The sequence below is a fragment of the Oncorhynchus kisutch genome, linkage group LG6 (assembly GCF_002021735.2).
Source record: "Oncorhynchus kisutch isolate 150728-3 linkage group LG6, Okis_V2, whole genome shotgun sequence".
Taxonomy (NCBI): Eukaryota; Metazoa; Chordata; class Actinopteri; order Salmoniformes; family Salmonidae; genus Oncorhynchus; species Oncorhynchus kisutch.
Window position 1 is genome coordinate 76,310,604 of NC_034179.2, and position 26,804 is coordinate 76,337,407.

The 26,804-nt window shown below is 44.0% G+C and overlaps 3 protein-coding genes across 6 annotated transcripts in view; all 3 read left to right on the forward strand.

Annotated features, from left to right (window-relative positions):
• Positions 1-1,431: 1,431 nt before the first annotated feature.
• LOC109891960 (WW domain-binding protein 11) lies at positions 1,432-7,939 on the forward strand. The gene is made up of 12 exons (XM_031827615.1): positions 1,432-1,640; positions 3,793-3,879; positions 4,136-4,167; positions 4,261-4,354; positions 4,479-4,675; positions 4,794-4,927; positions 5,031-5,182; positions 5,287-5,514; positions 5,670-5,792; positions 6,003-6,287; positions 6,424-6,609; positions 6,877-7,939. The coding sequence occupies exons 2-12, from the start codon at positions 3,816-3,818 to the stop codon at positions 7,524-7,526; spliced, it is 2,145 nt and encodes a 714-aa protein (XP_031683475.1). The 5' UTR covers positions 1,432-1,640; positions 3,793-3,815; the 3' UTR covers positions 7,527-7,939.
• A 261-nt stretch (positions 7,940-8,200) lies between these two features.
• Positions 8,201-11,310, forward strand: LOC109893452 (probable ATP-dependent RNA helicase DDX47). Its single transcript, XM_020486683.2, has 11 exons — positions 8,201-8,402; positions 8,723-8,816; positions 8,956-9,144; positions 9,231-9,302; positions 9,412-9,602; positions 9,722-9,838; positions 9,946-10,092; positions 10,223-10,360; positions 10,483-10,553; positions 10,649-10,778; positions 10,866-11,310. The coding sequence occupies exons 1-11, from the start codon at positions 8,271-8,273 to the stop codon at positions 11,043-11,045; spliced, it is 1,461 nt and encodes a 486-aa protein (XP_020342272.1). The 5' UTR covers positions 8,201-8,270; the 3' UTR covers positions 11,046-11,310.
• A 1,059-nt stretch (positions 11,311-12,369) lies between these two features.
• The window catches only part of LOC109891959 (myosin-10), a 69,248-nt gene continuing 54,813 nt past the window's right edge, over positions 12,370-26,804 (forward strand). For 2 of the 4 annotated variants that reach the window (XM_031827620.1, XM_031827617.1), the window contains exons 1-2: positions 12,370-12,508; positions 14,682-15,054. In XM_031827620.1, the coding sequence (XP_031683480.1) occupies positions 14,710-15,054 (345 nt within the window). In that variant the 5' untranslated portion in view covers positions 12,370-12,508; positions 14,682-14,709. Of the gene's footprint in view, positions 12,509-14,681; positions 15,055-26,804 lie in introns of those variants that run through there. The other 2 variants (XM_031827618.1, XM_031827619.1) reach the window with 1 other exon arrangement.

Consider the following 26,804-nt stretch of genomic DNA (forward strand, 5'->3'; position numbering starts at 1 on the left):
TTCCAAAGTCCTGAACGTACCACGTTCATCTGTACAAACAATGTCACACAAGTATAAACACCATGGGACCACGCAGCTGTCATACCACTCAGGAAGGAGACGCGTTCTGTTTCCTAGAGATGAACGTACTTTGGTGCGAAAAGGGCAAATCAATCCCAGAACAACAGCAAAGGACCTTGTGAAGATGCTGGAGGAAACAGGTACAAAAGTATCTATATCCACAGTAAAAAAGTCCTACATCAACATAGCCTGAAAGGTCCCTCAGCAAGGTAGAAGCCACTGCTCCAAAACCGGCATAAAAAAGCCAGACTACGGTTTGCAACTGCACATGGGGACAAAGATCATACTTTTTGGAGAAATGTCCTCAGGTCTGATAAAACTAAAATAAAACTGTTTGGCCATAAAGACCATTGTTATGTTTGGAGGAAAAAGGGGGAGGCTTGCAAGCCAAATAACACCATCTCAACCGTTAAGCACAGAGGTGGCAGCATCATGTTGTGGGGGTGCTTTGCTACAGGAGGGACTGGTGCACTTCACAAAATAGATGGCATCATGACGAAGGAAAATTATGTGGGTATATTGAAGCAACATCTCAAGACATCAGTGAGGAAGTTAAAGCTTGGTCGCAAATGGGACTTCCAAGTGGACAATGACCCCAAGCATACTTCCAAAGTTGTGGCAAAATGGCTTAAGGACAACAAAGTCAAGGTATTGGAGTGGCCATCACAAAGACCTGACCTCAATCCTATAGAAAATGTGTGGGCAGAACTGAAAAGGCGCGTGCGAACAAGGTCTACAAACGTGACTCAGTCACACCAGCTCTGTCAGGAGGAATGGGCCAAAATTCACCCAACTTATTGTGGGAAGCTTGTGGAAGGCTACCCAAAACGTTTGACCCAAGTTAAACAATGTAAAGGCAATGCTACCAAATACTAATTGAGTGTATGTAAACTTCTGACCCACTGGGAATGTGAAATAAAAGTTGAAATAAATCATTCTCTCTGCCATTATTCTGACATTTCACATTCTTAAAATAAAGTGGTGATCCTAACTGACCTAAAACAGGGCATTTTTACTAGGATTAAATGTCAGGAATTGTGAAAAACTAAGTTTAAATGTATTTGACTAAGGTGTATGTAAACTTCCAACTTCAACTGTATGTAAGGTCATCTTGCCTTAAGATTAGTTTAACCTGGCCATTCTACCCACAAAATAATGTATAATAAAATGCAAAAGGCACTCACTCACCTGCAAGAGAACTTGGTTGAAGCGTAGGCTATTCGTAACAGTAGCAGTAGCAAAGGTTGCAGGTTCACCCAAAACTGCAGACATGAAGCAAAGACTTTGAGTGCAAAACTGCAGTCTACTTGGTCAGCCACTGGGGGGGTTGAGCGTATTTTGTTTGACCTTCTTTTTTGGTGTTTCCGGTTTACCTCACACGAGACTTCCGCCCTAGCTCGCGGCAATCAAAACATGGTGGACGGCATCAATTAGCCAAAAGCGTTTATGTCAGTGTGATCTAAAAGGGTATCACATACATTAGTAAGATACAGGCAACGGCATTTATAGTTGACAATTCACCCGATTGGAAAGTAAGAGAGGGGAAAGGCGCACTGCCCACAGTTTTCACGTGGATAAAGGTAGAGTCAATTCAAGTTAGCTTTTTCGTTACCTGTTCATCGAGCTAGTTGACTGGCTAATTTAGCTAGCTAACGTTATGCTGATGTGAAACCTGCAGACTTTGGTGATATAGCTACCGTTGGTTACAAAATGTGCTAGCTAACTAACTATTTAACATTTCAGCAAATTAATATTGGCGAGTATTTGCATTATCTATGGCTAGCTAACATTAGAACTGGTACAGCTTTGCTAGCTAATTTACCTAACGTTAGTTGTTAGTTTGGACTAGTTAACGTATACTTCTGACTAGCTGCTATTCAAACAATAATTGTTTTGTGACATTGTGCTGGGAGACGAACTTGTATGTACAAGTATGTTTCCCAGCACAATGTCAAAAGGCAATTCATTATTGGTTTAATCACAGCAAGAGAGTGAACGTTATTTATAAAAAGGACCTCTGAAATGAAAATGGATGGTCCTCCCTAGAGCAAAATATATTTTACCTAAACACTCCCTGAACGCAAAAAAGGAGTGACCCACCCCTATACCTAAAATAATAATGAAAACAAAGTGGATAGCAGAGAACATGTCTACCGTTTACCCTCACCTATTGGACAGACAAGAGCCTTAAATATGAATATTTGTTTAATACCGTACCATTTTCCAAAATTACAGGCTAAGAATGAACATATGCCAGTGTGTTCATCTCATCATATTAATCCAATGCCAAATAAATGTCTTGTTTGCAATGAAACTGCCCCTGTTTGCAAATAATAACATCTGAGACCTCATTAGGAATCTGAGCATGGTGCTTTCCAAAGTTAGGCCTAACTTATCACCCCAGGCAGAGTAGACTGACGCAGAAAAATGGCAGCTTTAACTGCTCGCTACTCTTCTTCTGTAGCTCAACCCAACGAGAGAAGGTCACAAGCGTTTACCTAAAAGCTGTCTGGGTTTAAACATCTTATATTGTATAGAAAGTGAATAACTTAATCAATTGGTAGTGACAGAATAAGATTACTTCCCAAGCAAAGGACATTTTTTCTCTCTATGCTAGAAACAATGATATCCCCATATGCATCGGAATCATGTCTTTTCTGGATATTTTACAGCTTGTTTCTAGCATAAAGCATCGCGGACCAAAGCGCTGTTATAGATCACTTTATATAATCAGATCTGTTTTTTCTTTTTTGCAATTTTCTTTAATAAAAAGCAGGCCTATGGCATACCATCTCATACCCCATCAGTTTGAGTCTTGGTTTTAACTTAGCCTCCTTGTCAGTGAAGTGCTGTTATTTAAAGAGTGGATGGTGGAATTGACCAACAAATCTATTGACATAGCAGCCTATAGCCTAAGTTAGTCTGCCAACCAGGTGGGCCTACCTCTTATTTTTTAAATAGGCTCCAACACAAAGCCCTCTTGTTAGTAAACTAATTCAAATTAAGACTGTTGAAATGAATTATGCCTATTTGAATTTGCCTGCTTTCAGCACCATGAGCTGTCCATTTCCGATTGATTGCTTCATTTCAGCACCACAATGTAAGTTACTCGAATCCGGCTTATTGTGAGGTCAATAACTCTGATAAATAGGCCTACATCATGAGCAAGAAACCCATATAGTAGTAGCAAGCTATAAAAGTTGACCTCCAGCCTTCCTTTTCATCTTTGCGCTCTCCTTCTCAAACTTAACTGAAGATAGGCTATAGCAGTGTTTCCCAACCCTGGTCCTCTAATACTCCCAACAGTACACTGTTTTGTTGTGGCCCTTGACAAACACACATCATTGAGGGCTTGATGATTAGGTGTAGTTGAATCGGGTATGCTTGTCCAGGGTTACAATAGAAATGTGTACTATTGGAGGTACTTATTAAGGACCAGGGTTGGGAAACACTGTTCATGCGCAAGAGTGCATTTTTTTGGGAAGAAGCCCAAAAACTCTCCCTCTGAACTGCCACCGTAGGTCTACACAGCGCAGCCATTGGTTAGGAATCACACAAAGAAAAGTTTTTATTTAGCAAGAGCAGAGCAGGCTGGGGCTCCTGGTTGGAATATACATTGCAGTGTGTAATACAGCCCATTTGTATTTACACCATCCCAGCAGCTATCTTAGAAGTATAACTTGTAGATTTTCTCCTGATTCCAATAAGTTGATACTGTATCTTCCCTGGCAGGGTGAAGGAGACGCGCCATCACCATGGGGCGACGTTCGACCTCCTCCACCAAGAGTGGGAAGTTCATGAACCCCACAGACCAGGCCAGTAAGTAACGTCATACCCTTTCCGTCGTCATGTGACCGCTCACATCATACGTTCACCTCACCTTGAGCATGACCACATCAGTGGACACCCATTGTTACTTAAGCTTCAGGGGATCTCATGTCTGTGAAAGGAAAATAATTTCTGTGTCTGTTATTGAGCTCAGCAGCACTATGAACAATAGTAAAGGCATCAATGTAGAAGACTGTAAGGTAACAGGTTCTACATCAAACTTAATGCGGTGCCTTTTCCTCTTCAGGGAAGGAGGCCAGGAAACGGGAGCTGAAGAAGGTAAGACCTTGGCTGACAAGTTGAATGTCAATGACAGGTTGACTTTGTAGTCTGTCTATAAATCTCACTGTGTTCTTCTTTGCTGCGCCACAGAACAAGAAGCAGAGGATGATGGTGAGAACAGCTGTACTGAAGATGAAGGACCCCAGACAGATCATCAAAGACATGGAGAAGCTGGATGAAATGGGTGAGCCATTGCAAACGGGTTTTAAACAAGGTTGTGCGTTTATTTGTCTTCCAAAAAGATCTTGCTAATCATTTTCTTTTCTCCTGTTCACATCCATTCTCTATCTGTTTTTTTTCTGTGCCAGAGTTCAACCCTGTGCAGCAGCCACTGCTGAATGAGAAGGTGCTGAGGGACAAGAGGAAGAAGCTACGGGAGACGTTTGAGCGCATCGTACGTTTGTACGAAAGAGAGAACCCAGACACTTACAAGGAGCTACGCAAACTGGAGCTGGACTATGAGAGCAATCGCGGCAAGCTGTCACTCTACTTCGACTCAGTCAAGGTGTGTATGCTATGCTGATGAACATGTATGAATTGCACAGATAAACAGAGCAGTGCTGAGATCATGTCATAATTTTTTGCTGTTGTTCACTATTTCTCTTCCTCGCTCTGTCAACTAGAATGCTGAACTGGTGGAGGTGGATAGCATCCCACTCCCAGAGATGCCCCACGCCCCCTCCAGCATCCTGATCCAGGACATCCCCCTGCCTGGGGCCCAGCCTCCCTCCATCCTGAAGAAGGGCTCCTCGTTTAGGTGGGCATTCCCCTGAATTTACAGTACTGTCTCAGTATCATTCCTATGGACCATACCACAACCCTACCAGCTGCTCTGTAAACACTCTCTCTTTCTCTCTCAGTAAGGGGATCAGTGCCTCCATGTCTGCAGCGGTGGCAGGCGTCCCTCGGTTACCCCCTGGTAGGAAACCCCCGGGTCCCCCACCTGGCCCCCCACCGTCTCAGGTCCTGGCACTGTACGCCTCACGCAGGGCCCAGTTTGCAGCAGATGCAGGTACTGCACACACACCTCACTACTGCTTGTTTGCACATGGGATCAGGAGGAATAAATTCATTCTACTTTCTCATCCAAATCCACCTTTCTCTGCCTACAACCAGATCCATCCAACCAGGCCTCTGACATGGAGAAAGCCATGGACACTATGCTGATGGGAGGAGAGAGGGACAGTGGGAGCGAGAGCGATGGAGACGATGGGGAGGAAGACGACAGCGACTCTGAAGAGGACAGTGAAGGAGAGAGGGATGACGGAGGCGAGGTTGACAAGAGGATGATGGAGGACGATAGAGAGAAGGGCAGAGAGGAGGACCGAGGGGACAGACATGCAGGTGAGAGGCAGAGCTCTGTCCGCATATGTGCTTTCTTGATCACCCCAAGTGTGTTGGGTTCAGTCTTCAAGTCTGTGCACTACTTGGTGTTGTAGTTTAAAGAATGATAACACAGATATGGCGTTTTACACAAGGTTGTGTGATATGTTTTGCAGGACGCAGTGTGCGGTTTGCAGACATGCCCCCCTCAGCACCCAGGGAGAAGAGCAAGAAGAAGAGGATTGTGAAGAAGAAAAAGGCCATCACTCCTCTGCAGGCTATGATGCTTAGGATGGCAGGTACTGTATCTCCTTCAGTCTGCACACAACACCACTACCACACTTCAGCAGGACTTGATGATGCAGATGAATGATTGGATTGTTGACACTATTTTGGAGAATGACGTAATTTAAAGAGGTTTGTATGGAGGATGATTTCTCCATGGGAACTAGGTTATAATTTCTTCCTTCATCCCTTTCTCACTCATCCCCTTTATTATTTGTCTACAGGGCAGTCCATCCCTGAAGACGAAGAGGAGGAAGAGGAAGTTGAGGAGGAGTATACTGACTCTGACGACTCCGACATCGAGGATAGGGGACCACCAGGCGACAACCAATCTCATCTTATACCCAATCAGCGCATGCCTCCACCCTCTGTACCAATGGTAGGACAGCAACCACCTCTACACATGCAGGGTCCACCAGGAACAGGGCCTCCACCGTTAGGACCACCCCCAGCTCCTCCAATGAGGCCTCCTGGTCCGCCCTCTGGCCTGCCTCCCGGCCCTCCTCCAGGTTATTTGGTTTTATGTGTAGTAATGATTGGAGTACAGTGTCATCTTGTATGACGTTGCTTCATTACTATCAAATTACTAAAACAAAGCACTATGAGGTGATATGTCATATGATATGTCTTGTTTGTCATCCTAAGGTGCTCCCCCGTTTTTGAGGCCGCCTGGTATGCTAGGTGGTCCAAGGGGGCCGATGCCCCGGCTACTGCCCCCTGGACCCCCACCAGGTCGTCCCCCTGGCCCTCCCCCAGGCCCCCCTCCAGGTCTCCCTCCTGGTCCTCCACCCCGGGGACCCCCACCCAGACTGCCTCCCCCAGCTCCCCCAGGTATGTGTGGATGTATTTTTGTGCCTTTTATTGGAATTTCACGACTTTATCCCTTCTCCTTAAACACGGAACATTGTCAAAACATACATATTTTTTAAACATAACGACAGTTATGCAGTAGTACCGAAAGTTAACAGTAATAAAAATATATGTCAACATGGCACATACCTCAAGCTAAAATTAATGTAAAATGTATTTTGGGCAGCAAAGCATGGGCATAAAGCAGGATTTCCCCCCACTCTAATCTCCTCTTCTCCCTTTCTGTAGGTATCCCCCCTCCACCACGATCTGGCCCCCCACGCCAACTCGCCCCTCCCCTCTCTCTTTTCCCCCCGCCGCTTAACTCCAACGTCCTCAGTGCTCCCCCCAGCATAGTCCACCGCCAGAAACCCGGCTCCAACCCGGATGGCTCCCAGAGCAACCCCAATGCCTCCATGCTGCCCCCTCCCTCCATGCCTATGTCCATGCGCCCAGGGATGCAGATGCCCCCTCCCCCGGGGACAAGTGCCCTGCCGTCGGGCGCAAACCCCACCAGCCACCACCATGCACCAACCATTGAGAAGCGGGCCAACATCACCTCTATCTCAGCCGGAGGCAGCAATCTGTCAACAGGCCAGGGGAGTGGCGGAGCCACCATCTCAGCCAAACCCCAGATCATCAACCCCAAGACGGAGGTCACCCGCTTCGTACCCACGGCGCTGAGGGTGCGCAGGGATAAAGGGGCCGGGAGCGGAGGAGGACCTATGGAAAAGAGAGGAAGAAGAGATGAAAGGGTGGGAGGCCAGAAGCAGCAATCGATGGCTGCCCCCATGGGGTCGGCCAACCCTACTCAGATGGGCCCAGTCTCTCAGCCCAACATGAAGACCAAGGACCAGATGTATGAGGCCTTCATGAGGGAGATGGAAGGACTCCTCTGAGACTGACAAGGGCTGCGGGGTGAAAAGGGTGGGTGTGTTGAGAAGGAATGAACACTAGGGGCCATGAAGAAAGTGTTAGTGATACCATCAAGCAGATGCTGTTCAGAAACACATTGGTTCCTCTAAATGAAGCAGAAAGGCTTTGTTTTTCACAATGAGACTAGAATCTCCTCCCTACCAACTTACTGTACATGGCTATGATAATTTGGCTCAATCTTTGTGAAAAAGCTAGTGTTTTTTTATGACTGTCAAATGTTTATTTTATTGTTGAACTGAGAAACGTAATGGATTTCAAAGAAAGAAGGGGGGGGGGGGGGGGGTGTTTTGTCAGGTGTTTGTAGGAAAATCCAAATGAGTGTGCATATGCTTGTCTGAAATGGTTAGACCTGCAACTAAATAAATACTTAATTGAGTTTAACTATTTTCAGTCCAATCTTTTTTTTAAGTATCTTTTCATAAGTCAGACTAGAAATTAATAAACCACCATGATGAACAGGCTCGTTCAGCAGGATGCAACGTTTTGGAACATTCAGATGGAAGAACTAGGCTAAGGAATCACATCAGCTCTATTCATGGCATTTCTATCTGCAACGTTTGACAACTGAATGTGGTCTAAACATTGCAATTAATTTGAACGATTTATGAATTCAACGGGGAACATCAAGTCCCAGAACTCCTAGCATGACATCTTATCCATTTCCGTACATGCGCACTTTAGCGTAGACCGCACGTTGGCAAACAAGCATGGCGGACGACTCGAAGAAAAGTGTTGAGATAAAAACAGATGACGCAAAGGATGAAGATTCGAGTAATGATGATAACAGTAACGTTAATATCGCTGAAAATGATGAACAATTGAAGACCTTCAAGGATCTGGTGAGTAACGTTAGCTAGCTAAATTGAAATGGTGTATAAGCTTGCCGGCTTGGAAGCGAGCTAACGTTAGTTAAAACAGCACATCAACAAACCAACCTACCGCTGATAAGTTAGCAAGTTAACTGTCTTTCAACCATCAACATACAGTTCAGCATCCAACTGATGAGAGCTAGGTACAGCTGTGAGATGATGTGATGTCATTGACAGACATTTAAAAATGGGGCGCGCATTCAGCCATGCGATGTGTGTAGATGTGTAACATAAACTATATTCTAACGTGTTTACATATTTCTGCCATGGCATGCATCTGTTTAATATAGGGTGTAACTGAAGTGCTGTGTGAAGCTTGTGAACAGTTGGGATGGAAGACTCCTACAAAGATCCAGATAGAGGCCATACCTGTAGCCTTACAAGGTGAGTTCAGTTGGATGGAGGGGGGTGAATGTTCTTGTTTGTGCCATGTATAAAATGGTTGGTAAAAACCTGTGCTCTCGGGGGAAGGTCTCATGTCTGTTTGTACACTCACAATGCACTTTCTTCTCTCCTCTCTCAGGAAAGGATGTAATTGGCTTGGCAGAGACCGGCTCAGGGAAGACCGGTGCGTTTGCTCTGCCCATCCTGCAGTCACTCCTCGCTTCCGCTCAGAGGCTGCATACACTCATACTCACCCCCACCAGAGAGCTGGCTTTCCAGATAGCAGAACAGTTTGAGGCCCTGGGCTCCAGCATCGGAGTCAAGACCGGTACGTGGGCATTGGAAGGCGTAGAAACATATATTTGAAGGAACTCATGTGACTGTTGTTTTAACTAGTCTTTTTTTCTGTTTCAGCTGTTATCGTTGGAGGAATTGACATGATGTCCCAATCCCTGGTCCTGGCCAAGAAACCTCACATTGTCATTGGTGAGAAAATACCTTAATCCAACCTACCCCTTTCAGTTGCATAATATGGTACCATCTTTTAAGTGCATTCCTGGTTGATACTGTGTATTCACCGTGCATGTCATAACAGCCACCCCCGGGCGGTTGATAGACCACTTAGAGAACACCAAAGGCTTCTCGCTGCGAGCGCTGAAGTTCCTGGTGATGGATGAGGCAGACCGGATCCTCAACATGGACTTTGAGACCGAGGTGGACAAGATCCTAAAGGTTATTCCCAGAGACAGACGCACGTTTCTCTTTTCTGCCACCATGACCAAAAAGGTAACCACGTAATAGCCCCTATTATCTATTCCTTTTAGCTCTTCATTTGAGACTTGTCAGAGTATCCCTAACACCTGGCCTGTCACACTAACCCTTCTATGTCGTCTATATTTACCAAGGTCGCCAAGCTGCAGAGAGCAGCTCTGAAGGATCCAGTTAAATGTGCCGTTAACACCAAATACTCAACAGTAGAAAAACTTCAGCAGTACTATGTCTTCATACCCTCCAAATACAAGGTACTTGAAGTTTGATGTTCTAATGGTATCAAGGTCATTTGTCTCTGAGAAGTCAGAAGCTGTGTATGATTAGTGTTGGATTGTAAGTTAACTGGCTGTGTCTCCAGGATTGTTACCTGGTGTCCATCATCAACGAGCTGGCTGGGAACTCCTTCATGATCTTCTGCAGTACGTGTAACAATGCCCAGCGTGTGGCACTGCTGCTTAGGAACTTGGGCATCACTGCCATCCCCCTGCATGGGCAGATGAGTCAGGTGCCGCCCTTATCCAAACACACTACTGTCTACAAACATACTCCAAATATCATACTAACACTTCCAAATGGTTTACACATCAGCTAAATCTGCATGTAAGAAAGTATACATGTCTTTCTCTGTTGGTCAGAACAAACGTCTGGGGTCGCTGAACAAGTTCAAGTCTAAGTCTCGCTCTGTGTTGCTGGCGACGGACGTGGCATCAAGAGGACTGGACATTCCACATGTAGACTGTGTTATTAACTACGACATCCCAACCCACTCAAAGGTATCAATCTTGCTTGTGTGGATGTTTCTCCCTGGTCTGTGCAGTCTCTTCAATGTTATCGCAAACGATAACCCAACTGAGCAAGTTTAGTGGTGTTTTATTGTGTGTGTGTGTGCGCTCAGGACTACATCCACAGAGTGGGGCGAACCGCCAGAGCAGGACGGTCTGGAAAATCCATCACATTTGTCACACAGTAAGGGCCACCTTTATGCTCGATCTCAACCAATCCTATTGAAATTGGTGACTTCGTCCAAATATTTTCTTCTGATTGACATATTAACCTCTCAGGTATGATGTGGAGCTGTTCCAGCGAATCGAAACTCTGATTGGCAAGAAGCTGCCTGCCTTCCCCACGCAGGAGGAGGAAGTGATGATGCTGGTGGAGAGAGTGAGCGAGGCACAGCGATTCGCCAGAATTGTGAGTCTCAATCAGTGTCTTTTCAGCAGTGTCGTCATCCATTGTAATGGCTCTAAAGTCAGTCACGATAACCTCTTTCCCTCTCAGGAAATGAAGGAACAAGGAGAAAAGAGGAAGAGGCCCAGAGGAGAAGAGGGGGATGACACAGAGCAGTCCAGCGGTGTGAGGAAGAAAGTAAGAGGCGGCGCTGGTGGTGGCGGAGGGGGGGGGAGAGGGGGAGGAGGAGGGAAAAACCGTGGCGGAGCAGCATGGAGAGGCGGACGTTAAAGGTGCCAGTAGAATAACACAATACTGTACATATTGTCAGATAGTATGACATTTTCTCCTTGATATAAAACATCTATGATTATTAACAGATGCCTCTTTCTTTACAACCACCACATCACGAGACAGGCCATTTAATTACCAATGACTTGTTCAATTTACTAATCAATCTTTCCATTTGTAATAAAATGTTTATGTAAAATCAAGACCATTTTCAGTGAGTTGTGTTCACATTCACAATTTGATAATAAAGCTTGTTCAACATGAATGGAATCCTGATGTGATAATATAACATCAATTTTTATTAAATATTTCATTAAATATTTTGAATGTATATTTGCAATGCAGCAGGGTAGCCTAGTGGTTAGAGCATTGGATTAGTAACCGGAAGGTTGCAAGTTCATATCCCCGAGCTGACATGGTACAAATCTGTCGTTCTGCCCCTGAACAGGCAGTTAACCCACTGTTCCTAGGCCGTCATTGAAAATAAGAATCTGTTCTTAACTGACTTGCCTAGTTAAATAAAGGTAAAATAAAAAAAACGGAAAAAATAGACAATGACCTATATTTCCAGGAAGATAATGGGAAAAAATAGACTTTAAACCAACAATGACCTATATTTCCAGGATGATAATGGTACCAAGAAGCCCCACCATTTTGGACACAAGATGGGGGTGTGGTATATCATGATATCTAACCAGTTACTGTGGCAGTTTATTGTAACATTTGTACCATGTCAAATATCACTCCATGCGATACCTAACGAACATACAAAATGAACATTGCATCAACAACGTGTTAATGACTGAAGGAACAAATACGTGCATTATTATTTCGTGCACTGTGAATAAAGATTTAATTGAAAGGAAATTTATTTGAAAACTTTTTTAAAAATGTCTGTCGAGGGTCCGTTTGAAAATGGTGTCAGGGAACAGGTGAAACGATGGACCAGAAATAATTCCTCAAAAAAATAGTTGGGTTTTCTCTGTTTTTAGCCAATAGGAGGCGAGGGTAGTAGAGACTGCAGCGTGCGAATCCAATTGTGTTTTAGCCGCATCTAGTAGGTGTGTGCAGTGTATAGACTTTCACAACTTGATATTATATTCACCTCATATGGCTTCAGAATAAAACATGATTTGTATTTGTTTATCATTAGACGTCTGTTTTTCAGAGGATATCAACACTGTAGAAAATATAGCACGTAAATCATCACAATGAGCTATTGAATTCGGAGGAGCTGATCTATTGGTCAATATCTATGTCTGCACAACCCATCGTGGGCGGAGTAACAGCGGTCAGATCTGTTCGGTTGAGGGGACCCACCATAGGGGCAGTGTCTTTGGTGCAAACCAAAGCCTAGATAGATGCCTGAATATCAGTTGTGTTGTTCCATAAAGTGTTATTAAAGAGGGAGGTCGGTCTATTCCTGTGAACCGTTGTCCTCGTTTCTTCTCTCACACCACCAGGTAAATTACTCTTTTAGGAATAATTGTATTCTGCATTGGTTACATTAGCAGCTTGAAGACTGTCCGGCTAGATGGATTTAGGCTACATAGCGCAACTGTGGAAGTACTTGCAATGTCGTTATATTATGTTCAGGACTATTGATTACCCAGATATGTTGAATTAAAATATGTTAAAGGCATATATTGCGTTATATTTATTGAATATTTTAAATGAATGAAATTAGAACTTTGGAGATGTTGCTACACCAAAATTGACTCCCTTGACCAGTAGAGCTCTGCATGATTTCAGATGGTCGTAAATGTCAGATAACGTGCAGCTATCTGAATCTATGTGATCTATAATAGCGATATAAGTTGTTCGGGGACCTGCTGCTCTAATAAATGCATGTTTATTGTCTATGTTGATTGTCGTGTGTGGACAGATTGCGTCCCATTCACAACACCGTTACACCAGCGCGCGAGATGACTCTAGTCAAGTCAGCGTAAGACGCGCGTTATTAAACTAGTCAACAATGTAGGCAGCCTGTCAGGCAAATCAACAACAGAAAAGTTTTTAAAAATGGGGTTCTGTTTGGCACTTACTTTATTCTGAATGCATTTGTTCAACACGATGAATACTCCACCTGAAGGTGAGGAATTGCTTTCCATGTTTGGCTGCAAACGTCTACTTGGATGAGGAACGTGTGATAAATTCTGCTGTCAAAAGCAATGATGCTCTAGGCCTATTTGGCGTGTACAGATACAATGTAACAAACATCTGTGTCCTCTGTCCATTATCTGATACAGTGTGGCGGAAACCAATATCATACACAAGAAACACACTTTTGTCGTACTGCAGTTAGCTTTCAAAACGCTTAAAGTATAACCTGTGAGAAATAAAGAAACAATGAGGACGTTGGGTAACCTGTACCATAATATAGCATCCTTAAAAAGAGCCCCTACATTTATGTTGAATACTGTATCCCTGAAAATAATAATCACAGTGATGTTTCCAGTTATCTGACCCTGCTGGTCATCTATGAACATTTGAACATCGTTGCCATGTTCTGTTATAATCTCCACCCGGCACAGCCGGAAGAGGACTGGCCACCCCTCATAGCCTGGTTCCTCTCTAGGTTTCTTCCTAGGTTCTGGCCTTTCTAGGGTGTTTTTCCTAGGCACCGTGCTTCTACACCTTTGCATTGCTTGCTGTTTGGGGTTTTAGGCTGGGTTTCTGTACAGCACTTTGAGATATCAGCTGATGTAAGAAGGGTTTTATAAATACATTTGATTTGATTTGATCAGCTTTCTGTCAAGCCCTCAGAGAGTGGGGAACCTGCGAGAATTCTGGGCTGCTCTGGAAAGCACTTAGGCTACCTAGCTACCATTTGTTATCCATTGCTAGGCCTAGTGCAGAGCAGCAGAGTAGACTCATCTCATCCATTTTTGTAAGCATGTAAAATTATGCAACTTTGCACTGTGCCTCCCTTCATAACCCTTCATAACCTCCTGAAAATAAGATACAGGTGAGTAAAATGTCCCCACCTAGGCTAGCCAGCAGATCTGACAGCTTGCTTACAGCTGCACTAGGGTCAGACCGCATTCCTATATAGTTTAAGACAGGTTTTCCCAAATTCACAGCTGATTCAAATATCCAACTCATCATCAAGCTTTGAATATTTGAATCGGCTGTGAGTGCTACAGCAAAAAAAACTAAATGTGGCCCAGGACCAAGTTTGGGAAACCCTTGATATCTCGCAGAGCCGATGTGCGATATGGCTCGGGAAACACACCTTCCAAAATGGCTGCTGTGGCTTCTTCTACCTAGCATGAGGACAAAAAGGACAGCTTTTCGTAAAAACTAGCAGTAGTTCAGTCTTCTCGGTGTAACAGTTGGGATAATGGGACAATTCTCAGAGTGCAATGCTTTTCTCATCCTTGGATTGAGGTGCGTTTTCCAAGCCATATTCGTGCCGGCTTCACGGTGTCTTAATCTACACAGGAATGCTGTCCGACCCCAGTGCAGCTGTAAGCAAGCGGGTCGGATCTGCTGGCTACATCTAGGCTTGAAAAGGGGGTAGCTGTATTGTCACAAAGGAATGCAACCTTGATAAGTGCCATGCCTGAGAGTGCTTAACATTTTATGACAAACATGTTGTTATACTGAGTCTCTGCCTGTCTCTGCCTCTTTCAGGTGGCACTCTTTCTCTGGTACCCCCAAAATGGCTCATCGAAGTGGGCTGGAGGACCCGGAGCGGTACCTGTTTGTGGATCGCGCTGTGGTCTACAACCCGGCCACACAGGCCGACTGGACAGCCAAGAAGGTGGTGTGGATCCCTTCAGAGCGTCATGGTTTTGAGGCGGCCAGTATCAAGGAGGAGCGGGGAGAGGAGGTGGTGGTGGAACTGTCAGAGAATGGCAAGAAGGCCATTGTCAATAAGGACGACATCCAGAAGATGAACCCACCCAAGTTCAGCAAGGTGGAAGACATGGCCGAGCTCACCTGCCTGAACGAGGCCTCAGTGCTGCACAACCTCAAAGACCGCTACTACTCTGGGCTCATCTACGTGAGTGGTTGTGTTGTTGTACACTGTTAGAAAAAAGGGTTGCAAAAGGGTTAGGATAACCCTTTTTGGTTCCAGGTAGAACCCTTTTGAGTTCAATGTAGAACCCTCTGTGGAAAGGGTTCTACCTGGAACGAAAAAGGGTTCTACATAGGGGTTCTCCTATGGGGTCAGCCTGAAAACCCTGTTAGCTTCTAGATAGCACCTTTTTTTCTGAGTGTATTCTTATTATACATCTATTCACCTAGAAAGCAAATTCAACCATACTCACACATAATGCAGACAGCAGACATTGCTCAATAGTTCAATATTTTAGCTGTTTTTCAGCAACTCTGGCGACGCATACCTTAAATGAGACCACAGAATCCCATGTATTGGTCTCTTGATAATGTTGAGAGGGCCTGGCTCACCTACAGAACCTAACCTCTGGGGAACTCTGAGGAAACAGGGTCTGTGTCTGAATAAGTACTACACACATAAACTGCATACTGATTTTGACGTTTGATCTAGTAGAATTCACTTGTCTTTTCTGACTCACTTATGTCTGACAACAGCTGATAATCAGATAAATTGACTGCTGTACCAAAATGAGCGAATGGCGGGAGTTAACGCAATCAGTTAACGCAATGAGATGACTCATTTGGAGTACTATTTTAGAAATTGCATATACTATAACACTTTCTTTTTTTCGCATACTATTTAGTATGGGTATTTGGAAACGCCACTGTCTTGTGGCTTGATTGAAGTTTAAAAAACACACAAAGACTGATCATACTCTATAACCGTTTCCAGATAGTTCAGACCGATGGTAAGTTATCTCTCTGTATCTATATTACCTGCCATCTTCTTTACTTTCACCTTTGTAGGTGACATTTCTACCATAAACATTGGTGGGTCAGTTTGTTTGTATGACCCCATTCCTCGTGGTTGCCCTGTTTGATCTCTGAGCTGTCTGTGGGGTTCTCTCATCTCAGTGGGGTCCCTGGGTATTAAAGCCAACACATTTGGCCCTGTGTGTTGACTGTGGAGCCCCAGGGCAGGGTGGCAGACTGGGAGAGGCACTGGCCCACCTCCTGTCACTGTTGCTGCTGTGCTCTATGCATCTGTGCATCTTTATGGTCGAGAGCCTTTGTCCTCTCACACATAAGCCGTCTGTAGAAAATACCTCCTACAATCCCAGAATTCCATTAGATGATAGATAGTGTCAATGATGTATATGATGTCACTCATTTAGGGAGATTTTAAAGCTACCTCTTGCTGTTGGTATCCCACCACTATTTTCCATTCTGTAGTCTGTAAACTTTTTTATTTTTATCTAAGCACACCAAAAATCCAACGTCTGAGTTTGCATTGGTTTAAATTGCATGCTTTCATTGTTTGTGGAGTTATCTGCAGCTATGTTTCAGTGCAGATGGGTCTAGTTAACGATGTCCTATATACAGTGTATCGTCGTGATCTTGACCCATTTAGTGACATACGTTCCAGGAATAGAATGTGGATTGGTTATCACCTAAGTCATGGTGACGGGGATTCTGGAGGAACTGCAGTCTTTTTGATTTATCTTCTCTACCAGGCTTGATGACAAATTCCACTAGATAATAGCTTTATGTTTCTCCATGTTTCTTGAAGGCTCTCTTCATCTGTGTGTTGTTGAATAATGGCCGTAGTGAAAATTAAACTACACTGAACAAAAATATAAACGCAACATGCAACAATTTCAAAGATTTTACTGAGTTACAGTTCAAATAAGGAAATCCGTCAATTGAAATAAATTAATTATGCCCTAATCTATGGATTTCACATGACTGGGAATACAGATATGCATCTGTTGGTCACAGATACCTTTAAAATAAATAGGGGCATGGATCAGAAAATCTGTCAGTATCTGGTGTGACCACCATTTGCCTCATGAGGTACGACACAACTCCTTCACATAGATTTGATCAGGCTGTTGATTGTGGCCTGTGGAATGTTGTCCCACTCCTCTTCAATACCTGTGGAATGTTGTCCCACTCCTCTTCAATACCTGTGCAAAGTTGCTGGATATTGGCGGGAACTGAAACACACTTTCGTACACGTCGATCCAGAGCATCCCAAACATGCTCAGTGGGTGACCTTTCTGGTGAGTATGCAGGCCATGGAAGAACTGGGACGTTTTCAGCTTCCTGGATTTGTGTATAGATCCTTGCGACATGGGTCCGTAAATTATCATGCTGCAATATGAGGTGATGGCGGCGGATGAACTGCACAACAATGGGCCTCAGGATCTCGTCATGGTATCTCTGTGCATTCAAACTGCCATCGATAAAATGCAATTGTGTTCGTTGTCCGTGGCTTATGCCTGCCCATACCATAACCCCACCTCCACCATGGGGCACTCTGTTTACAACACTGACATCAGCAAACCGCTAGTCATATGCTCGGTACAGTTGAAATCGGGATTCATCCGTGAAAAGCACACTTCTCTAGCGTGCCAGTGGCCATCAAAGGTGAGCATTTGCCCGCTGATGTCGGTTTCGACGCCGGACTGCAGTCAGTTTAAGACCCTGGTGAGGATGACGAGCACGCAGATGATCTTCCCTGAGACAGTTTTTAACAGCTGGTGTCAGCCGATCCCGCAGGTGAAGAAGCCGGATGTGGAGGTCCAGGGCTGGCGTCGTTACACGTGTTCTGTGGTTGTGAGGCCAGTTGGACAAACTTTCCCCCCTGCTACTCTAACTTCCGAGATGCATACAAAGCCCTCTCCCACCCTCCAGCCACGTCACGGACACCGACGTCACGCTTCCAGACAAACTAATCACCTTCTTTGCTTGCTTTGAGAATAATACAGTGCCACCATCGCGGCCCACTAACAAAGGCTGTGCCCCCCCCCCCCTCTCCTTCTCCATGGCCGACGTGAGTAAATCATTTAAACGTGTTAACCCTCGCAAGGCTGCTGGCCCAGACGGCATCCCTAGCCGCGTCCTCAGTGCATGCACAGACCAGCTGGCTGGTGTGTTTACGGACATATTCAATCGCTCCCTATCCCAGTCTGCTGTCCCCACATGCTTCAAGATGGCCACCATTGTTCCTGTACCCAAGAAGGCAAGATAACTGATCTAAATGGCTTCTATCATCATGAAGCACTTTGAGAGACTAGTCAAGGATCTTATTACCTCCCCCTTACCGGCTACGCTAGACCCACTTCAGTTTGCATACCACCCCAACAGGTCCACAGACGATGCAATCGCCATCACACTGCACACTGCCCTATCCCATCTGCACAAGAGGAATACCTACGTAAGAATGCTGTTCATTGACTACAGCTCAGCATTCAACACCATAGTACCCTCCAAGCTCATCAAGCTGGAGGCCCACCGCACCCAGGTGGTGAACGTAGGAAACAACATTTCCACTTCGCTGACCCTCAACACTGAGGCCCCACAAGGGTGCGTGCTCAGCCCCCTCCAGTACTCCTTGTTCACCTACGACTGCGTGGCCATGCACGCCTCCAACTCGATCATCAAGTTTGCAGACGACACAACAGTAGTGGGCTTGATTACCAACAACGACGAGACAGCTTACAGGAAAGAGGAATGCTCTACTCGGAGTGTGGTGTCAGGAAAACAACCTTTCACTCAACGTAAACAAAACAAAGGAGATGATCGTGGACTTCAGGAAACAGCAGAGGGAGCACCCCCCTATCCACAGTGTAAAAGGTGGAAAGTTTTCAGTAACCTCGGCGTACACATCACAGACAAACTGAAATGGTGCACCCACACAGACCGTGTGGTGAAGAAGGCGCAACAGCACCTCTTCAACTTCAGTAGGCTAAAGAAATTTGGCTTGTCACCCAAAACCCTGACAAAATTATACAGATGCACAATCAAGAGCATCCTGTTGGCTGTATCACAGCCTGGTACAGCAACTGCTCCACCCTCAACCGCAAAGCTCTCCAGAGGTTAGTGAGGTCTGCACAACGCATCACCGGGGGCAAACTACCTGCCCTCCATGACACTTACAGCACCCGATGTCACAGGAAGGCCAAAAAGATCATCAAGGACAACAACTACCTGAGCCACTGCCTGTTGACACCGCTACCATCCAGAAGGCGAGGTCACTACAGGTGCATCAAAGCTGGGACCGAGAGACTGAAAAACAGCTTCTTTCTCAAGGCCATCAGACTGTTAAACCGCAATCACTAACTCAGAGAGGTTGCTACCTACATTGAGACCCAATCACTGGCCAATAAATTCATCACTAGTCACTTTAAACAATGCCACTTTAAATAATTCCACTTTAATAATGTTTACATATCTTACATTACTCATATCATATGTATATACTGTATTTTATACCATCTATTGCACCGGCCATCGCTCATCCATATATTTATATGCACATATTCTCATTCACCCCTTTAGATTCATGTGTATTAGGTAGTTGTTAGATATTACTGCATTGTCGGCACTAGAAGCACAAGCATTTTGCTACACTCGCATTAACATTGCTAACCATGTGTATGTGACCAATAAAGTTTGATTTGGTTTGCCAGGAGTGCGTAATGCGGTTTGCCAGTACCAGTGATTAGTTGAGCGCCGGAGAGCGGGAAGGGAGTAGGCGTGACATAAATGAAGAACATGTTTGTGTCAGTGGGAGAGTGCCCCAGCCCCAGGAGGTGACCTCCCCCCACAGTGGGGCATAACCGCTCTTAAACGCTAGTAAAACCAAATGCATGCTTTTCAACCGGTCGCTGCCTGCACCTGCATGCCCGACTAGCATCACCACCCTGGATGGTTCCGACCTAGAATATGTGGACGTCTATAAGTACCTAGGTGTCTGGCTAGACTGCAAACTCTCCTTCCAGACTCATATCAAACATCTCCAATCGAAAATCAAATCAAGAGTCGGCTTTCTATTCCGCAACAAAGCCTCCTTCACTCAAGCCGCCAAGCTTACCCTAGTAAAACTGACTATCCTACCGATCCTCGACTTCGGCGATGTCATCTACAAAATGGCTTCCAACACTCTACTCAGCAAACTGGATGCAGTCTATCACAGTGCCATCCGTTTTGTCACTAAAGCACCTTATACTACCCACCACTGCGACTTGTATGCTCTAGTCGGCTGGCCCTCGCTACATATTCGTCGCCAGACCCACTGGCTCCAGGTCATCTACAAGTCTATGCTAGGTAAAGCTCCGCCTTATCTCAGCTCACTGGTCACGATGGCAACACCCATCCGTAGCACGCGCTCCAGCAGGTGTATCTCACTGATCATCCCTAAAGCCAACACCTCATTTGGCCGCCTTTCGTTCCAGTACTCTGCTGCCTGTGACTGGAACGAATTGCAAAAATCGCTGAAGTTGGAGACTTTTATCTCCCTCACCAACTTCAAACATCAGCTATCTGAGCAGCTAACCGATCGCTGCAGCTGTACATAGTCTATTGGTAAATAGCCCACCCTTTTCACCTACCTCATCCCCGTACTGTTTTTATTTATTTACTTTTCTGCTCTTCTGCACACCAATATCTCTACCTGTACATGACCATCTGATCTTTTATCACTCCAGTGTTAATCTGCAAAATTGTAATTATTTGCCTACCTCCTCATGCCTTTTGCACACATTGTATATAGACCCCCCCTTCGTTTTCTACTGTGTTATTGACTTGTTAATTGTTTACTCCATGTGTAACTCTTTGTTGTATGCTCACACTGCTATGCTTTATCTTGGCCAGGTCGCAGTTGCAAATGAGAACTTGTTCTCAACTAGCCTACCTGGTTAAATAAAGGTGAAATAAAAAAAATAAAATAAAAAATCCCCAGCTGCGCTGTACGCTGCTGCCCAAGGCTTTGTGTGTCTGAGCTAGGATTGGCGTGCAGAGGGAGCCCCCTGGGTAATGTGGCTCTGTGCGTTGTGATCAGTCCCTCAGTGAGGTCCCAGTATGGCTTGGTGGCGTAGCCTTGGCTCCATGTGAAGTCTGGGAGTTGAGCCAGTCCAGTGGGTAACAGGCTAACCGGAACGCTAGCTAGCGACGCTACAACCAGGCCTTTGTGTCAGCATATAATCCCCAGCTGTCAGAAAGCATCAGCATTCTTTCATGAAAACAGCGTCCGTCTGTCTCCCGCCCACTTCATTGCAATGTGTCTGACTGTCCTGTCTCCTTTCCTGCACTCACTCTCTAATTTACGATTTCTCTTTTCTCTGTCCTAATGCTCTGCCCAATGCCAATAACCTTATTCCTGCACTTCTTTAGGTTTTTCAAATGTTTGATTGTTCAAACATTGACTAAATGTATTGCAGTCTTGGCTGAGCTTCTGTACTTGTGGAGGCCAGCTGCCTCTTGGTTGACAGGATGTAGGTGGTATCACTAATGGAAAACCCCCACTAATTAGCTGTCTTGTCATTCTTGTTTGGCTGATATGTTTCTTTATTGAGGTTCAAGAACAAGCTTTCACTCGCTATGTGCATGCATAAAGGGTACATTAACCCTCTCTCAAGAGTGGCATTGTGTTCAGGCCTCCCACATAGTCATATCTTGAGTCTTTTGTTGTTGTCATGGCATTGCCATTGTTCCATGGAGAACTATTTTGCATGTAAACATCTTAGGTGTTACCATAAACTTGGCAAACACACACACACACACTCCATGGATACCAAACCAGCACCAGGCTTTTCATGGATCATCATGCAGTTATCAGTGGTTATTTTTTAATGAAATTATCCAGAAAGAGTGAGCAACAGTTTCTTTATTTTATAAAAAAATCTTCTGTTTTGAGAATTTCTGAGTAGCTTTGTGTTTAAGCTGGTGATTAAGGTCATGGGTTAAGAGCGATGTAACGTTAGTGCCATGCATTTACAGTATATGCCACAATTCCACCTAAGGCAAAGCTCTCTTTCTTTCAGTTTCCCCAGGTATTATTAATATGATTATGTTAAAAGCCCATTACATTATCAAATCAAGATAGTTGAACACCCTGCTATTGGCTTGACACTCTTTTTCATTCAATAGCCCTGCGCAAAGATTATTGATCATATTTCAAAGCATACTTTGAAGGGTTATTAGCTTTAATGAATATGCACTGTCAAGGTCATTCTCCTCAGATCAATGGACTAGGCCGTCCTCACCTTGCTGCAGTAGGGGTGCTATTAATTCCAAATGGCAGATGCAAGCGACTGTTATGTCTGCTGTTGCCTGTGGGTTTCTCAGCTGTTACTAAGCCACTGCATCCCCGGATCCGATTTCACAGTGGAAATATCCCCTTCCCTGGAGCATGGTGCATGGAGAGCAGGCTAACCTGACCCACTTCCTCCAGCAGCAGGCCTGGCCTACCACTCCGTCCTCCGCTGAAGAGGCTTCTGCCTCCAACCCCTCCTGAGAGGGAGGGAGAGTGGGGAGGTGAGGGGAGAGGGATTCACATTTTGGTGAGAGGGAGAAAGAGAGGCCTTCTGAGTAGACTGTACTGCAGAATGCATTTATTTGTGTTATGCAACGTAACTGAATTTGTGACTGGAGACAAATGATGCATCCATAAGGTATTGTAGGTCTACCCAGAGTAATGGCAAAACTAAACGCAAAAACTCTCCTGCAATGTTGACAGTGTTTACTCGATATTGACACACACTCACATCTAACCTGAAAGTAAGCATAATCAGTATGATAGGAAAGTGTTATTTTAAATCAATACTGTTGATTATGTTATTATAGAGTTATTATCAGGAAGAAACTAGATAAACATTGTTCTTTCATCCTGGTCTGGTGTCTAACCATCTCGACCCTGCTGCAGTCTGGTGGGATGCTACAGTAGGCCCTGAGATTACTGCTGTGGGTGCAGCCAGGTAGCTCTGCCTAGGCAGCTGCCTGGGTCCTGCACGTCACAGAGGCACCGCCACACTATTAATAGCTCCTGCTTTCAGATCAAGGGAATCCATTTTTAATTAGCTACAAAATGGAGCTTCAAGTTAGAGTTACAGAGGGCTGGCTTTTCCTATTCACCTCCCCTAAGGTTTAGAAGGAGTGAGAGGAGGCTGATAGAATCATTATGCCCTGCTTCTCTACCAACAGGGATTCTTGTCAGCTCAGCTGCCTCACAGACCAGCTCTGATGAACTGAGACCACCTCTCTCTCCTTCCTTTCCCCTCTATCTCCTTACAGCCCACTCTCTCTCTGTTTCTGTCTCTTCCTCTCCCTATGTCATTGTCAGTGTTTGGCAAGGCATTCCCCTGAAAAGGCTGACTGGGCTCTTCTTACATTATGAGCATGCTCTCCAGGGCCGCTTGTCGGTGGCTGGGCTGCTGAGTCATTATCCTTCTGCCTTAATTGCTTGGCTGACTCCTGATTGTTAGACAGGGTTGCATCTCGTGGCTCACAAATAGACAACCCATGGGCTTCACCCCCGAGGTTTTGGATAAGGTCAAGTAAGCCATATATTTTGGTGATCTCATAAAAATATAATGATTTATTATTATATTTCTATTGTGGTCACCTCTGCCCATTGCCTTATCCAGACCCCTTGGAAGAGGTGAACGGAGCAACTGGGCCTTAGGCATGAAATGAGAGTTCTTGAAACTATTAGAAGCCTTTTAAACAGAGGCTCTGTCAGTCATGTTTGGTGTGTTGTAGATACCTCTGTGTGTTCTATGAACTTACTCTCCCTCTCCCCAAAGGGGTTCATTGACATGGCCAAAGCAAGTGAAATGGATAATAAACAAGAGAAATAAACAGTGAACATTACACTCACAAAATATTATAGCCTTGTACAATTACAAAAGGGAAAATAAGTAAACATAAATATGGGTTGTATTTATGACGGTGTTTGTTCTTCACTGGTTGTCCTTTTGTTGTGGCAATAGGCCACAAATCTTGCTGCTGTGATGGCACGCTGTGTTATTTCACCTAATAGATATGGGAGTTTATCAAAATTTGATTTGCTTTCAAATTCTTTGTGGGCCTGTGTAATCTGAGGGAAATATGTTTCTCTAATATGGTCATACATTTGGCAGCTCAGCTTCCACCTCAAATCAAATTGTATTTGTCACATGCGCCGAATACAACAGTTGTAGACCTTACAGTGAAATGCTTACTTACAAGCCCTTAACCAACAATGCAGTTTTGAGAAAAATAAGAGTTAAGAAAAGATTGACTACATAAACTAAAGTAAAAAGAAAGTAACACAATAAAATAACAATAACGAGGCTAAAGTACCGAGTCAATGTGCGGGGGTACAGGTTAGTCGAGGTAATTGAGATAATATCTATATTTAGGCAGTGGTAAAGTGACTATGCATAGATAATAAACAGTGGGTGGCAGCAACGTAAAAAAAATCCTTCCTCTGACACCACCTGGTATAGATGTCAAATCAAATGTTATTTGTCACATACACATGGTTAGCAGATGTTAATGTGAGTGTAGCGAAATGATTAATATTTTGTGAGTGTAATGTTCACTGTTAATTTCTGATTGTTTATTTTTCTTTTGTTTATTATCTATTTCACTTGCTTTGGCCATGCCAATTAACCCTGTCTTCGATGTATTGGGCACTACCCTCTGTAGAGCCTTGCGGTTGGATGCCGAGTAGTTGCCATACCAGGCTGTGATGCAACGAGTCAGGATGCTCTTGATGGTGCAGCTGTAGAACTTTTTGAGGACCCATGCCAAGTCTGCCTACGGCGCCCTCTCTCAATAGCAATGCTTACGGAGTCTGTACATAGTCAAAGCTTTCCTTAAGTTTGGGTCAGTCATAGTGGTCAGGTATTCTGCCACTGTATACTCTCTGTTTAGGGCCAAATAGTATTCCAGTTTGCTCTGTTTTTTAGTATGTTTTTTCCAATGTGTCAAGTAATTCTCTTTTTGTTTACTCATGATTTGGTTGGGTCTAATTGTGTTGCCGTCCTGGGGCTTTGTGGGGTCTGTTTGTGAACAGAGCCCCAGGACCAGCTTGCTTAGGGGACATTTCTCTAGGTTAACCTCTCTGTAGGTGATGGCTTTGTTTGTAGAAGATTTGAGAATTGAATTTAGGTGTTTGTAGAATTTAAGGGCTCTTTTCTGGATTTTGATTGTCAGCCGGTCTCGTCCTAATTCTGCTCTGCATTCTCTCTCTCTCTCCCCCCAGTGTACTGTACTTGACATGTGTGATAAGGGCGGTAACAGAATTACACTGATCTTTCACTTCAAATGTATGCCAAACAAAAACCATTGATTTAAGAAACCATAAAACTCTGTTTGATAACAGAATTTGGTAACTTTTTCATGTTTCCACATTTTTCAAAACCCTGTTATATCTCTGCTCAAAATGTAAGATTCAATGATGTATGCAGAAAGAATGGGGTGTCAGCTAGGACATGACACATTGAGTTTGAAAAAATCTATTTTGTTATTGAATAGTAGTAAGTGAAGTGGATCTACTCCCAGTAATGGAATTGCGGTAATGGAATTTCATCATGGGTCCCTGATATTTATTTATTTTATTTTATTTTACCTTTATTTAACCAGGCAAGTCAGTTAAAGAACAAATTCTTATTTTCAATGACGGCCTAGGAACAGTGGGTTAACTGCCTGTTCAGGGGCAGAACGACAGATTTGTATCTTGTCAGCTCGGGGGTTACTAGTCCAACGCTAGTCCAACGCTCTAACCACTAGGCTACCCTGCCGCTACCCTGTACTATACAGAAATGCAAAATTATGGACATGAATGTCATTCTCTTCATGGTGAGGTACATACACATATAAATATAATCCTCCTTTGCGTATTTGGATGTTATTCTAAACACTGGCCATTTATTTTAATGAGCTCTGCCCCCAAACAAGACCAAATTTGAACCAATCATAGACATCTAAGTTTGGACATCAAAATACAGCACAGTAGAGTATAGTACAACACAGAACAGTACAATAGAGTACAGTACATTAGTCTACTCTGCTGTAGTGTACTGAACTATATGTTTCTTTTCTTTACTGTGCTGTACAGTACTGTGCTGTCCAAACTTGTGAACCCAACTGTGGTTTGTGACTACTATGATTTCCCATTTTAGTCAATTAAATTCCAGAAATTTCATTACCGATTTCTGAAATTCCGTTACAGATTTTGGTAACGGAATTCTGAGTTTTAATCACTTAATAATTAATGACAAAAAAAATCATGAAAAACACTAAGTAATTGCAAGTCAACCTTTACTTGTTACTTCTATGAACTTTCATTATCCTCCATCCTCATGATGGAGAGAAAGGAGAACATATCTTAAAGATATGTGGGGGGTTTTGTAACGGAATTCCAAGGCACAAGGCAATGTTTCTTACAGAAGGCAGAACAATTTCTCCAAAATGAAATATAAGTGTTGATATTAGTTGGCAGGGGTCTTTAGCTCAACATTAGTGTGTTTTGATGTATTTCTAATACCTTAAGACTCTTTCTTGTTTGTTTTCTAAGACTCCTTTTCCATCTGTTTGACCAGAAATCAAAGTCTTAGCTTATTCCAATTTGTTTGTATCGAAAATGGTTGAAAAATTAATGTCTTAATTTCACAAAAATATAGACTCTTAGCTTTCATTTGACACCCAATTGATGTGCTCCTATGAACTTAGCAAGTTGGTGCTCATGGGTCCTTTTCCATGGAAGTGTCCTTATGTCATATCAAATCAAACTTTATTTGTCACAAGCTCCGAATACAACATGTGTAGACCTTACAGTGTAATGTTTACATACAGTCCCAGTTCAAGATAGAGCTAAGAAAATATTTACCAAATAAACGAATGTAAATAATAATAAAAAGTAAC